Source organism: Xenopus laevis, chromosome 5L (assembly GCF_017654675.1).
Source record: "Xenopus laevis strain J_2021 chromosome 5L, Xenopus_laevis_v10.1, whole genome shotgun sequence".
Lineage (NCBI taxonomy): Eukaryota > Metazoa > Chordata > Amphibia > Anura > Pipidae > Xenopus > Xenopus laevis.
The window spans coordinates 125,778,348-125,794,036 of NC_054379.1; the positions used below are offsets into that span (position 1 = coordinate 125,778,348).

The 15,689-nt window shown below is 37.9% G+C and overlaps 1 protein-coding gene across 1 annotated transcript; it reads right to left on the bottom strand.

Annotated features, from left to right (window-relative positions):
• Positions 1–7,261: 7,261 nt before the first annotated feature.
• LOC108716218 (succinate receptor 1) lies at positions 7,262–9,391 on the bottom strand. Its single transcript, XM_041563794.1, has 2 exons — positions 9,371–9,391; positions 7,262–8,880 (listed from the first exon to the last, which is right to left on the bottom strand). Exons 1-2 carry the CDS (start codon positions 9,389–9,391, stop codon positions 7,873–7,875), a joined length of 1,029 nt encoding a protein of 342 aa, XP_041419728.1. The 3' UTR covers positions 7,262–7,872.
• Positions 9,392–15,689: the final 6,298 nt, after the last annotated feature.

Here is a 15,689-nt window from a genome sequence, read left to right on the forward strand (position 1 = left end):
AGCACAAGACTGTAAAAGATGGTTAAAAAAACATATGGTTTGCATAAACAATAAAGGGTGTTAATGGAGTATAGGTCCTCTAGGACTTACAATTCTAGAGCACATATACTCCATTAACACCCTCAAAATGTTTGAGACCCTACAAGAGAAATATGGACTCAAATCAGCAGACCACTACACCAATACCTAGATAATACACTGGCTAAAAACCCTTAACAGACACTATAAAACATTCAGCCATTCAACATACATGGAATATGTGTGAAAAAGCCTGGAATGGAAAATAACTCATCTCTAACTGCTACAAAATCCTACTAACACAAGACCCAGATCAAAAACTGCCATACATGGAAAAATGGGAACAAGATCGCCAACAAACATTCACAACCAAGCACCCACCCACAAGGGTGCCACTAACTGTACAAATCATATTGAAGCCCACATCAAGCTTCTATACAGGTGGCACCTGACACCAAAACGCATTGCCAAAATAAATCCCATGTATCCCACACTATGCTGATGCGGCTGTGGCAACCTAGGATCCCTTCTTCACACGTGGTGGCAATGCCCAATAATAGCACCCCTTTGGCACCAAGTCTTCCACAAGATCGGACAGCTAGTACAACGGGACCTATGCAAACAGAAACTGCTTTTTTACAGATCTACCCCATCCAATTCACCAAAGCCACTGAGAAACATTTATTTCACATGTTCAACAGAACCACCCCACTAATAGCTACGTACTGGAAAACAGATTCCCAACCAATGATGGCAGAAAATACAACACAGCTCAAAAACAGAGACGCCATGGAACAAATCACAGCAGAACAAGATCACACTATGGATCGCTACCACAAAATATGGGATCCCTGGCACCAACATAGAAACCAAGATACAACAGCTCCCTTAGTCCATAGACAGTATGTGGCATGAAAACAGCTGCAGCAGTTGTTAATTTCTGTTTATCTTTTTCCTTCCACTACCCCCCTTATGTCCGGGAATAGAAAGTATTTTTAACAACACTATGTTACATGTACAGTAAATCCCAATGCTATTTGTGAAAGATCAGAAAATGGGAAGAAATAAACAGAAGTAACCCAAGACATGTCATTATGATTTCAGCAAACTAAAAAAGTTTCTAGGACACCAAAAATAGGCATGCAATAAGATATAAAGTAATTGCTACCATGACAGATAAAAATAAACTCCCAAAGAAGAGAAGAGGAAGTCTGTTTTCATAGCCTTTTCCGTTTCTCAGAGTCTTTCAGAATCATAACGGTTCCCTCAATCTAAATGGCACCTATTGCTCAAAAAGATAAGGTGTTACACATTATGATCCACTTTAGGTTATCATACACATCCAAGTTAAGAAGCAATGACACATAAACAGGACAACCTAAAAGTGACATTAACATCAACCAGGATCTAATAAGGTAAAAATCAGCATAATATCCCTAAACTGGAATGTTTTAGTAACAATGTTTGCATCCACATTCAGGTCTAACACTTCTGACCTGATGCTTTCATTGATAGTGATGGGCGAATATTTTCGACAGACGCGAATTCGCCGGCGAATGTGTGCCAGCGTCCAAAAAAACGGACGCAGGCGTCCAAAAACGGACACTGGAGTCAAATTTTTTTTGCCTTTTTTGTGAATTTTGTGGGAAATTCCCAAATTTTTCGGCGAAACGGACCAAATTCGCCCATCACTATTCATCGATGATTTCCTTTAGAAATGTATATTATTCTGTGATAACAACACAATACTTTACAAGATATAAGATAAACCCCTGTATAGTATTCAATCTACTGTCAATAAAAAAACATGCAATGGTGAATATTGTTTGTTGTCCTTGGTTTCAATTACAACCTTTGCAAAAAACAAAATGTGCAAAACTCGGAAACAAATTCGTGAAATGGTGAAAAATTCATGAAATGCATGGAAGTCAATGGGCGTCAACATTTTTTTTTTACAGGCGCAACTTTTTTTGTTGCAGCAAATGTTTGCAGCAGTTTTGCCAAAAAAATTGCATGAGGTGAAGTGCGGCAATTCGCCACAAATTCGCCCATCCTTAATTATTACTTCAAATGCTCTCAGGAAAACAGCACTGAAAGCTACACATTAATAGGCTTCTATGAAATTACCCAAGAGGCCTCAACAAATACAAATACCCCCCCCCCCCATTCCTATACAGCCAGTCCCCTAGACAGATTACTTATTTAACAAGGAGATGTATATCCAATATAAAGTTTCCCTATAGTAGCTCTCATTTTTGCAGTAAAGTAATGCAATATTTCAGTTTGCAATCTGCCAATAATAAGAATTTTCTGGGTTCAACTGATCATGTACACACTTTTGTTAGATATCAACGTTAGATATTGTTAGACATAAAATGTTAGAAATAGTAGTGAAGTAGGGAACTGATACATGTATACTCATTTACTTTGCATTTCCCTAATGATATTTTTTCAAAAAAACGTCGAAATTCGACCATCGAATAGGTGTAGTTCGATTTGCACGATTTAATCGTAAGATTTTACAAAAAAACCTTAGACTTCTCAAAACGTATAGGTTATAGGGGGTTCCCCCGTAGGCTATACAGCAATTCGGCAGGTTTAAGAAGGCAAAGTGCCGAAGTTGAAGTTTTTTAAAGAGACAGTACTTTGATTTTTGAATGGTCAAATTTGTGAAGTTTTTTCAAATCGAATTTTGGCCTATTCGATGGTCGAAGTACCCAAAAATTACTTCGAAATTAGAAGTTTTTTAATTCAAAAATTCACTTTGACCCTTAATAAATGGGCCCCTTAGTCTAAGAAAGGTAATTCCCCATTTCCTGTGTCAAAGCATGATATCCTAAATATCCCAGGTTTAGCCACTAGATGACACTGTGTTATACTCAGAGTTCATTTTGTTAATCCCCTTACGAGAGCAGGTAGGAAGGATGAAGTTGAACCTAGACAAGGTCAGGTCTAGTAAAGATAGGCTAATTCACTTTCATAGGTCACTCTAGGAGTGACAGATATAGGCTATTTAGCCAAGCAGCTGAGGCTCCACGAGGAGTGTGAGTGGGATTATGATCCTGGGTACTAAATTGCCCAGAAGTAGGGTCTAAGTGTTAGAGTGCACTCGTCTTAGGGTAAAGGCTGAAAGCTGGGTTTACCTTTGTAGATGCGATTTATGCTACCATCTCTGTGAGGACTTATACTAACCACTGATGCTGTAGGTATACAGTATATGCCTATCCTCTGTTGTTCCATGTTCCTGTTATTCTCTATTTCAACTTCCTTGTAGATTATTTTCTTCAATAAATAAATTCCCTGTATGAGTTGAAAGAACCACTGGCGCCAAATTACAACACCCTGGCTCCACCTCATTGCGAGGGCTCAACCACTTGGAATTGAGGTCTCATCCGGAGCACATTATTGGGGTAAAGCTCATAGTTAGAGCAGCGGTGCCATTCAGTTTACTATAGGCTTACAGTAGATATAAAATGTTTTACACATCTGTAGGGACAAAAATGGTTAAATACCCTAGTGGTTTGGAAATTTCTTTTACTGGCTATGGAAGTCCCGGAAACTGTAACATGTGCCCCTGGAGGGATGTTGTCCCCTGCTGTACCAGGAAATTATAACTACAAAGCCCCAGTAAAGTAGAGGAAACAAGACCTAAGTGAAAGTCAAGGAAAAGAAACTCTGTGAAAGAGGTTTTTAGACACTGATAGGTATAGCATCTGTTATCGTATCCTTAATGGGATCCTGTCATCGGAAAACATGTTTTTTTTCAAAACGCATCAGTTAATAGTGCTTCTCCAGCAGAATTCTGTACTTAAATCCATTTCTCAAAAGAGCAAACAGATTTTTTTATATTCAATTTTGAAATCTGACATGGGGCTAGACATATTGTCAATTTCTCAGCTGCCCCTGGTCATGTGACTTGTGCCTGCACTTTAGGAGAGAAATGCTTTCTGGCAGGCTGCTGTTTTTCCTTCTCAATGTAACTGAATGTGTCTCAGTGGGACATGGGTTTTTACTATTGAGTGTTGTTCTTAGATCTACCAGGCTGTTATCTTGTGTTAGGGAGCTGTAATCTGGTTACCTTCCCATTGTTCTTTTGTTTGGCTGCTGGGGGGAAGGGAGGGGGTGATATCACTCCAATTTGCAGTACAGCAGTAAAGAGTGATTGAAGTTTATCAGAGCACAAGTCACATGACTTGGGGCAGCTGGGAAATTGACAATAAGTCTAGCCCCATGTCAGATTTCAAAATTGAATATAAAAAAATCTGTTTGCTCTTTTGAGAAATGGATTTCAGTGCAGAATTCTACTGGAGCAGCACTATTAACTGATTCACTTTGAAAAAAATGTTTTCCCCCATGACAGTATCCCTTTTAGGAGTGTAAGACAAAATAGATTGGAGGTAGCTTTCCTAGTTGATACTCTGCCTAAAAGTTAATGGACCACAGTTTGAAAAGGGACTCAGGCCAAAACGTCTCCCTAAGGTTTCCACTGGAGGACAGGCGTGGAATCTCCACAAGGTGAACTTAAAACTACCAAATCCACATGTACAGTAGTGCAAGTGTACTCTGCTCAGCTAATGAATATTACAGCAACCCATCTACCTCTATTACCACACTGTAACATGTGAATTCTATCTCTAGGTCAAATAAACCTGTGTTCATAATTAATAACCTCTGGCGTCCTGCTATCCTGATTTCACATCTTGAGAGGAGTGGTTTGTACCATGCAGTGTTACATGAAAAACGTTAATACAGCGCATACAAACGTTGCAAAGTTTTTCCTAATGCTCCAGTATAGAGAAATAATGGTAACAGTTTTAAGATCTTTTTTTAAGATCGTTTTAGTTAAGTGCTCCACCACCTGGCTCATTTGTCTTTTTTACCTCTGTATGATTAAAGACAAGCAAGCTATCAGAACACAAAAGTTTGAGTTTTTAATACTTTTTTATTCAATCGTTCAAAATGACTTTTCTGCTGATATATTGAAGTTAATGTTCAAAATAGTTCTACTGAAGTCAGGACAGTGGTCATAAATGGTCACTGTAACTCTAGACAGATTGTAGTTATAGGGGATTAAATTATTAGGAAAGTGTATAGGGCAATTGGTCATCTGAATCACTACAGCCAAACAGTTTGCTTTCTCTCTCTCTCTGGGGCCAGGGTTCGGCATGTGGTTGATTGGGTGGACAAATTATCGGGTGGGGCTGGGCATGACCCATCCTAGAATACTTAAACTAGGAAAGAGGGGAGGTGGGTAGATGAGTTCGAACATTATGGGGAATCTAGTGTTGATTAGCATTTAGGGAATCATGATCATAACATGGTCTCCTTTGAGATTATGTTGCAGAGAGAACTGTATAAGGGAGTAAATATTTTAGATGTTAACAGTATAAGGGCATCACTGCAATTTCAACTCAAGGAGTCCACAAGGGTTCATAGACTATGACTAATGTCTAAATGCGTAGGGCATATGGAAATTGTGATTATTTGAATCTAATCAGAAATAACGGTTTTTATTTTTAGTTTATGTGGTCCTTATGAACTATTTGAGTGCCTGTGTGCCCACTTGTTTGCCATTGATGGACTACTGCTCCCTTTGCTGAGGCTCTGGGGCTAGTGCACCTGGACCACCCTTTTGACACAATGAGTTTTTTCTATACAGGCAGTCCCCGAGTTACGTATGAGATAGGGACTGTAGATTTGTTCTTAAGTTGAATTTGTATGTAAGTTAAAACAAATACATTAAATGCAACTTAGACAGATGTCTGTATTAACATAGTATTTATTTTTACCTTTATGTGCATATTTATATTTACCTTTCTGTGCAGTAGACAACACACACCAGAGGGGATTTGGGCTGGTGGTTTATTAATGATAAATGCTAATAAAAGTCAAGCAAACCACAGTATGTTACTGTAATAGCCCCCCATCTGTAAGTGTGAGTTGTATGTAAGTCAGGTGTATATAACTCAAGGACTCCATCAGGGTCAGACTGGGGGGCCCAGGACCCACCAGGGCAGCGTTCCCAGGGCCTCCCTCTGGCCTCCCTTGCTGAGCCACAGCGCCGGCGCACTGACGCGCTGCGCCGCATGTGTGCGCATGCACGCAATGTTTTTGACGTGACCACCTGACAAAGGGAGGTCGCAGCACGAAGACGTTTCTGGGTGCGGATCTGGGCCAGTGGGGCCCACTGGGTTTTTTTCCCTGTGTCTCGTTGGCCCAGTCCGACCCTGTATTTGGTTTCCTTGTACCCTCTCCTTTTTAAAATTCTGCTTAACAAATATGCCTGCCAATATATTCCTTTTTTAAACAAAGAAAACAATGAATCATGCAAAAAAGCAATCGGATAAGCTACAATAACAAGCAACAGGTGCTTAGTGTACGTAACCCAAATCACCTTTAAACCACCACAATTACAGGTATAGGATCAGTTATCTTCAAAACTCAAAATTGCAAGAATAGTCCCTTAGACTCAATTTTAATCAAATAATTCACATTTTTAAAAATTATTTCCTTTTCCTCTGCAATAATAAAACAGTATTTAAAGGGCTCCTGTTACCTTAAAATAGTTTCCCCCACCAAATGTGCGGGCACTCCAGTAGGGGGAAACAGTCGTTTTTGTTTGTTTTTTTTAATTGCCCCCTCAAGCGATAGAACACACGCTAGGAGGGATCTCCTGGTGTGAACGGCCATGTTGCTTGTTATGTGCATGTACGTGATGTCAGAACAAAAGGTGCCTACATCAAATGCTCATTATGCACATGTGCTCTGAACAACATAGCCACTCCCAGTGTGGATGTCCTATTGGTGGTGGGGGTAATTTAAAAAAAAAAAAAAAAAAATATATATACAGTATATATATATATATATATATATATATATATATATATATATATATATATATATATATATATATATATATATATATATATATATATATATATATATATATATATATATATAGATCTACTGGGTTTAATTAATGTTGAATTATTTTTTAGTAGGCTTAAGATATAGAGATCTAAATTACGGAAAGATCCCTTAAATGGAAACCCCAGGTCCTAAACATTCTGGATAACAGATCCCATACCTGTGCGTCAGGAGTTGACACACTTAAATATAAGTGTGGGGGTGAAAGATAATTTGGATGATGTACACTGTTGAGTAAGCACCTAATTAATCTTTTGAAGAGGTTGAATTTGAAAACGAAAGGTAACACTTATAACAATGACATTTTAGATCTTTTTAATATGAATAAAAAATACAGTATAAAATAAATTCTTTTATATAAAGTAATGCCACTTGCATTTTTTGTACAATATAGAAGTTTACACTTGCATTTAGATTTACTTTTATAGTTTGACCCATTTTTAGCAATTTTTTTATGACATAATTCTTGATTTTTTATATTTTTTGAATTTGTTTTCCTATTCTGCCTCTTTCCAACTTCTAGATCCCTTTTAAAGAACCTTTATACCATTTAAGGGCACCGTCTCATCTTATTCAGCTTATCCAACATTTAAGAGGCACTCTCCATATTTGACAAATAATGGAGTGTCACCTGAAATGTTGTAAAAGCTGAGAGGTTGTCCAAAAATGGGACGAATAAATGTTATTTTAGAGGGATATATTGGAATGCTGCCACTGCAAGAGACCTAGGGCTTGTCCAGAACCCTAAAATATAGTTAAGCATTTCTAGACAAATTCTTTGTTGAGCTTTAGTTTTCCATCGAACAAAACATTAGCCATGAGATATCTCCTGGAAAATAATGCCATTACTTGATAATAAGACTGATCAGCTAATAATATAACCATATAAAATGGTGCATTCATTACAGTAAATACAGTAATATTTAATTAAGGCCATCTTAAATTAAATGTGCGTTTTAGAGATTTATATATGCTTTGGATTTTGGCAAGTAACATTTCTCTAAAATGGTCACCCATCAGAAAATAAAACACTGGGTTAATCATGCTGTTTAAGAAAGCTAATGGTCTTGTAACAATATATACTGAGCTTAGGGTCATCTCTGAGCATCTGTTTAGTGGCCAAGACTCTGTCCGCGATGCAATTTTAACATTTCTCATAACATGATATGGAGTGAAGAATATGGAAAACATTGTTGCTGCAAGGACTACAATTGTTACAGGCTTTTCAAGAGAAGCCCCATTGGGTAGCTGCTGATTTCTGTTTTTTAAAAAACACATCATTTTCAGATAAAAGATCCATATTACACATAAAGGAATAACAAATCCAGTAAAGGTAAGACAAAGGCTATACACTAGATTCCATGATGCATCTCCAGAGTTTGCATAATCTAGGCATATGGTGACATTGTTGACCTCCACTTGTTTTATGAAAGTAAGAATAGGGAATATCTCAAGTGACACCAAAATCCAAATTCCAAGGGATATCATAATAGCTGTACTCTTCCTCTGGAGAAAGTGTTCTCTAAAGGGGTATTTTATAAGCATGTAGCGATCGACACTGATGAACGCAAGGAAGAGGATGCTGGTGTAGAGATTTTCATGAAGTAAGTATCTGTTACATTTGCATAGGAAATCTCCAAATGTCCATTCTTCATGTATATAACTTGACACCAAAAGGGGAAGTGTACAGAGGAAAGCAAAGTCTGATATGCACAGATTGAATAGATACACACTTCCACTTGACCAGTTTTTCAAGCAAAAAATATATCCAAACAATACAACGGCATTGCCAAGAAGTCCAAATACAAATTCAAAGGTGTACGCTGTTGATAAGTAATACTTTTTAAGCAACCTTTCAACGTCTGTGCAATTGCTTTGTTCAACAGGATTCTGGGGAAAATAAGGAAAAAAATAATTAAGAAACACAAAATGGTACTTTTTGATTTATACAGATAGCATTTAAATGCCAGTACCGTCAGCAAACGACTATTTAGCTCAACATTAGGTAATGTTGCTTCAGCATGCTGCTGTTGATTTGCTGAATACTAACCAAGATTTTGATAAGAATTTCTCCTACCTTATGAGTTTGTGGTTCCCTGTTCTCACTCGAAGCAGTTCTTCTTAATTTAAACCATTGTTCTTTAAAAAAGCTGTGAATTGTATGACTTTAGATCGAACCATAAAGAAGTTCCCACTGATATAAAAGAAGTATGTGAGTAGAGTATGTTTATGAGTATGTGCTAGACTGTCTACAAGATGAAAAACCGCATCTCCAGTTATATGATCTTTAGAGCATAAGTTTTCTCAGCAAAAACAGGTTTGTTAAAGCAATACAGGCCTTAAACACATTTGCACAGAGTACGCCTGATGCATATTAACACCCAGATCTTAGTATGCAGAACACAATGCCTTCCTTCAGCCCAACCTCCTGAAATTCTCCTTCCATCCTCAAGGTTTTCCCTGCCCAAGACAAAGCACACATAGAGGAGTCCTACCGACAACTGTTTGTAAAGACCTTGCTAGCTCTTAACCAGTAACTGTGTCCCTCACTGCCAAAGTGCATTGGAACAATGAACCCATTTTTTCTTCTCATTGGCAACTCAGCTGCTCAGCTAGCTTACCTATTCCTATATCTCACCCACTAGCTGGCCCACTTTGATATTATTATTAGAAATGGCTCTTATCTTGGGAGCTTCCCAAAGCTTGTCATCAATTATTCCCAACATCAGCCAAAGGAGCCTAAAACAACTACTCACTCCTTTATATGGGATTCCAAGGCAATTGCCTCCTTATTTGACACAAAGGGGGAAATTTAAAGGGTGACGTGACGTCATTTCGGCACTTCGCCGATGTACTAACGGATGCTGGCGTAAGTTCGCCAAGGAGATAGACTCTGGCGCAACTTCGCACTGGTGAAAAGAGCGTTACTACGCAAATTCACTACGTTTTTACTGAACGCTACCTCTATCGCCAGACTTTCCTTTGCCACCTCAGACCAGGCGAAGTACAATAGAGTAGATAGGAATTCCTCAAAAAAAAGTTGAAGTTGAAAATTTTTCCAAGTCCCAAAAAATGCTGGCGTTGTTTCCTTTTTACAGGGTGATAGGCTGAAAAAGATCTACATTTTTTTAGGGTACCCTCCTTCCCCCCTACATTTGATAACATATGGCACCTAAATTATACTGTGGGCACATGTGTAGGGCAATATAACACCTCTATATAATTGTATTAAGGTTCCCTGGCCTTGTGTAGTGTTATGTATTTGCTGCAGCATATACGGCCATTGTACTTAAACTGCACACCGTATGCAAATTAGCCATCGCTAGCGTAACTTCTAACTGCTGAGCTTATTTTCACTATCGCAATTTCGTGCATCAGCGTTGTCCAGGCGAATTTATGCCTGGCGAAGTGTTGCGATAAGTGCGAAGCCAGCGCTGGTGAATTTTCGCCGGTTAGTGAATTTGCCCCAAAGGGTTACCTGCTACCAGAACATGCTTCTATAAGGGCATTTCCTGGGACACTAATCCCCCTTGCACTGCCCATCATCACTAATTTAGCTTAATTAGCTAAGTAAGCAAACACACACAGAACTTTAACCCCTCTCACACACATGCATAAAAGTTAAAGGAGAACTTAACTAAATAAGTAAGGCAGAAATGTTGTACATTATGTTTTGGGCTTCAGTACCATCCAAAGGCAACCACAGCCCTTTAACAGTAAAGATATGTGTCTCCAAAGATGCCCCAGTAGCTCCTCGTCTTCTTTTCTGCTCATTCACTGCACATGCTCTGTGTTGCTGCCACTTACTGAGCTTATGGACCAACTCACATAGATCACATAAATATCACAATACAAGACTGATTAGTAAATAATTCAGATTATTTGTACATAGCAGCTCAGAAACCAGCACACTTAGCATCAAAATGTAATAACCAGCCCAGTAGCATCAGCATAAATTACAGGCAAACCTTATTTTCTGCTTGATGATTTGTGATGACCCCTAAGCTTCTCAACAGCTGCTCAGAGCCCTCTAAGCATGTGTGTGTCACTGATACTCCTAATAAAATCCAAGATGGGAAATTACGGAATAATTACCACTGTAGAGATGCTGAACCATTAGGTTCAATAAGTTCACTATAAAAATATGGCATTTCTAGTTATATCTATTTCCAAGTGTCCATTGATTAACTTTGTACTTTATCACCCACTCCAAACAATTGATTAACTTTGTACTTTATCACCCACTCCAAACAATGAATAAATACCCCGTTCTTAACACTCTTTCCACTCATAACTCTGTAAATGTGTGATCAACACCAAATACCTAACATTAACATGGGGACCTAGAATATGGTCAATTTCAAAACTTTTGGTTCTACAGGTTTATGAAAATAATGTGTTTATTCAATGTATAACACACATAAAACAGTCACTGGGATCTAAGAGGTGCATTTATTAACACTGGAGACAAACACTACCTGTGATGTCGCTGTAGGTGGCTGTTAACTACAAACTGTTCATTTGTAGTTAACAGTCACCTACAAGTTAGAAAACAGATGCAAAGGTCTGCCCCTGTGTTAGTTTGTAAACTGTGTAGGTTTAAAGGAAAAGTTAAAAAAAAAAAGGTTTAAAGGAAATCTATTCTTCTAGCGATTCTAGTTTTACCAGTTACCCCGAGCACTTCTCATCTTCAAAAAATGCACCATTCCGGGGTTACTGTTAACTAAGTACCATACTGTAATATCCTCCTGGTCTTCCAGTTGTCTCCTTCTGGCTTGGACAAGCATATGCACTGTACAGAACAGAAATTCCTGTATTTTGTGTTTGCTTCACTGGAAGTCAAGCAAGGGACAACCAGGTGGAAGAAAGAAATAACAGAGGAAGAGGAAGCCCAGGTAAGCAACTAGAATCACTGGGAGCTGCCAATCAACTTGGCACCCTCCAGTGATTTGTGATTTTGTCATTGCTTCCCTTTCAAATTCAGATTTAAGGCACTGTAGGTCTCTTCTTGAATTGGTTTTGAAATTCTGCATTAATATCTTCTATTTTTCCATGGCACCAAAGATTTCACAATAATCACATTCTAAAGTGTTCTCTAGAAGTTGCAAGTAGAGATCAGCTGATCAATTCTGAGGAATTTATATAAAACCACCCTCGGCTCTCCTAAACATTGCCTACTGCAGATTAATATTGTGTGGGTGCAAATCTACAGCCACAGGTTAATGAAAATGTTTCCAAAGCCCTTGTTCCTTCAGTCCATTGCATTAAAAAATAGTTATTCAAAATAGATAATAAATGAATAGGGGTTTGGGGCAAATTTTGCAATACCTCTTGTTCCTAATAAATGCATAAAGAATCAACACAGAAGCTTGTATGAATCATCTGTTTTGACTCAAAATACTCCTTCAGTCTCCACACAAAGAGAGGAGTCTGGGTTCACAGGCTCACTTAATAACTGCATGAATGGTTCAGCTCAATCTAGTCAGTGGCTGACTCAGGATATGATTCAAAAAGCTTTAATACAAATTAATGTAAACAAGGCTCCAGGGCCTGATGGCATACACCCCCGGGTTCTAAGAGAGCTTAGTTCAGTTTTAGACCAGCCCTTATTTCTGATTTTCTCAGATTCACTGTCATCTGGTATGGTGCCTATGGATTGGAGAAAAGCTGATGTTATTCCAATATTTAAAAAGGGATTACGATCTCAGCCTGGCAATTATAGGCCAGTAAACTTGACATCTGTGGTGGGCAAATTATTTGAAGGCTTGTTAAGGGATCACATTCAAAATTTTGTCCTAATGAATGGCATTATGAGCAACAATCAGCATGGCTTTATGAAGGATAGGTCATGTCAGACGAATTTGATTGCATTTTATGATGTGGTAAGTAAGATTCTGGATAGTGGGGGGGGGGCAGTAGATGTGATCTATTTGGATTTTGCCAAAGCGTTTGATACTGTGCCCCACAAACGACTGCTTTCTAAACTAAGGTCTGTTGGGATTAATGAAGTCGTTTGCACGTGGATAGGAAACTGGCTACAGGATCGGGTACAGAGGGTGGTTGTAAATGGGACATTCTCTACTTGGAGTAAGGTTCTTAGTGGGGTCCCCCAGGGCTCAGTATTGGGTCCACTTTTATTTAACTTGTTCATTAATGACTTAGGGGAGGGTGTTGTAAGTAATGTATCAGTGTTTGCAGATGACACAAAATTATCCAGCCCAATTAATTCCATCCAGGATGTGGCATCCTTGCAACAGGATCTTGACAAACTGGCAATCTGGGCAGCTAAGTGGCAAATGAGATTCAATGTTGATAAATGTAAAGTCATGCACCTGGGATGTAAAAATATCCAAGCCACTTATACCCTTAATGGGACTGCACTAGGCAAATCCATTATGGAAAAGGACCTTGGAGTCCTTGTAGATGATAAACTTGGCTGTAGCAAGCAATGCCAGTCAGCAGCATCAAGGGCAAATAAGGTCTAGAGCTGTATTAAAAGGGGCATAGAGTCAAGGGAGGAGGGGGTCATTCTTCCACTGTATAGAGGACTTGTAAGGCCCCATCTAGAATATGCCATACAGTTTTGGTCTCCATCACTCAAACAGGACATTATTGTATTAGAGAGGGTACAGAGAAGGGCAACAAAGCTGGTAAAAGGTATTGAAAATCTTAGCTATGAGGAAAGGCTGGCCAAATTGGAGATGTTCACGCTGGAGAAGAGGCGCTTAAGGGGTGATATGATGACTATGTATAAATATATAAGGGGATCATATAATAATCTCGCTAATGCTTTATTTACCAGTAGGTCTTTCCAGCTGACACGAGGTCACCCATTCCGATTAGAAGAAAAGAGGTTCCGCCTAAATATTCGGAAGGGGTTTTTTACAGTGAGAGCTGTGAAGATGTGGAATTCTCTCCCTGAATCAGTTGTACAGGCTGATACATTAGATAGCTTTAAGAAGGGGTTGGATGGCTTTTTAGCAAGTAAGGGAATACAGGGTTATGGGAAATAGCTCATAGTCCAAGTTGATCCAGGGACTAGTCCGATTGCCATTTTGGAGTCAGGAAGGAATTTTTCCCCCTCTAAGGCAAATTGGAGAGGCTTCAGATGGGTTTTTTTTGCCTTCCTCTGGATAAACTGGCAGATAGGTAGTTAATAAAAAAAAAAAAAAAAAAGGTTGAACTCAATGGACATGTGTCTTTTTTCAACCTTACTTACTATGTTACTATGTTACTATGTTACAAAGGAAAGAACATACTTGAGAGAAAAGAGCAGGTTTTAGAGAGAAATACAGTACCTTTATAAAATTAAAGGAAAAGTTCACCTTTATTACTTGTTTTGAAAATAAAGAGATACATATGGCTATTTCAACAATATTTTCAATTTTGTTCATTTTAAAAAATGGATAGCTTTCAATATATCATAGGGAGGCACAGCCAATGCTTACTATGGCATTAACCAATCAGATCATAGCAATGCAAATGATTTATTTGAGCATGCACAGTAGCAATCAATAACTGTGCTTGTAACATCATTGTAATGTAGACAGGACCTTACACAGCCAGGGAATCAGTAATCCCCTATGTTGGGCAGATAGTGACCTAAGGATCTATGCAGTTCTTTCCAAGAAGATATATAGAAAGCAATACATTTTTTAATCAATACAAACAAATTACATAGTTAGTTTAACTGGCCATATCTCTTTATTTTCAAAAACTCTTATGATTGTGAATGTATTTGGTGATTCACAAACTTCACAAAGCAGAAGGAATGCTACAGAAGCATAATACAGGTATGGAACCTGTTATCAAGATTGCTTGGGACCTGGGGCTTTCCGGATAACAGATCTTTCCATAATTTGGATCTTCATACCTTAAGTCTACTAGAAAATCATGTAAACATTAAATAAACCCAATAGGCAGGTTTTGCTTCCAACAAAGATTAATCATATCTTAGTTTGTACAAGCTACTGTAATCATTTTTTAAAATTTGGATTATTTGGATAAAATGGAGTCTATGGGAAATGGCCTTTCCGTAATTCAGATCTTTCTGGATAACCAGTTTCTGGATAACAGATCCCATACCCATAAACCGGGCGAGTCTTAGTAATTTTACTGTAAAATGAGTCTAATATGTTTAAACTGGAAATGTATAAGCAAAATCAAAGTAAAGGTATGGTATTCATTCCCCGGAAACCTCTTATCCAGAAAGCTTCCATAGCCTCCTTTTAAAGCAAATCACATTTTTAGAATCATTTCCTTTTCTCTTTAATGATAAAACAGTACCTTGTACTGAATCCCACCTAATATGTATGTATGTATATATATATATATATATATATATATATATATATATATATATATATATATATATATATATATATATAATCAACCTTATTATTTAATGTTTAAATTAATGAACCAAATTATGTATAGAACCTTTTTACAGAATATATTGCTGCTAAACATCCAAATCTAGTATAATTATAAACCTCCAGTTACACGTTGTAAAATCTTTGATGCCAGCTACCTGAGCTCAGAGTTCACCATATAATGTTTATCATTTGGTTGCCCTGGCTGACATGATAAGAGCAGATTTTATAAGCAGCTAGAGCTAGATCCTACTAACACTAAACCAGTACTGTAAAGGAAATACAAATGGAAAGCATCATATTTCCCAACAGAAAGAGTATTTAGTTTAACATACTAAATAACAGAAATATTTAAACTCTACTATATTAGAG

Coding starts and splice junctions, on each gene's coding strand:
- LOC108716218 (XM_041563794.1), bottom strand. CDS start 9,391: ATGGAAGGAGAATTTCAGGAG. Junction 8,881..9,370: donor TGGAAGGAGAATTTCAGGAG/GTTGGGCTGAAG, acceptor TAAATCAAAAAG/TACCATTTTGTGTTTCTTAA.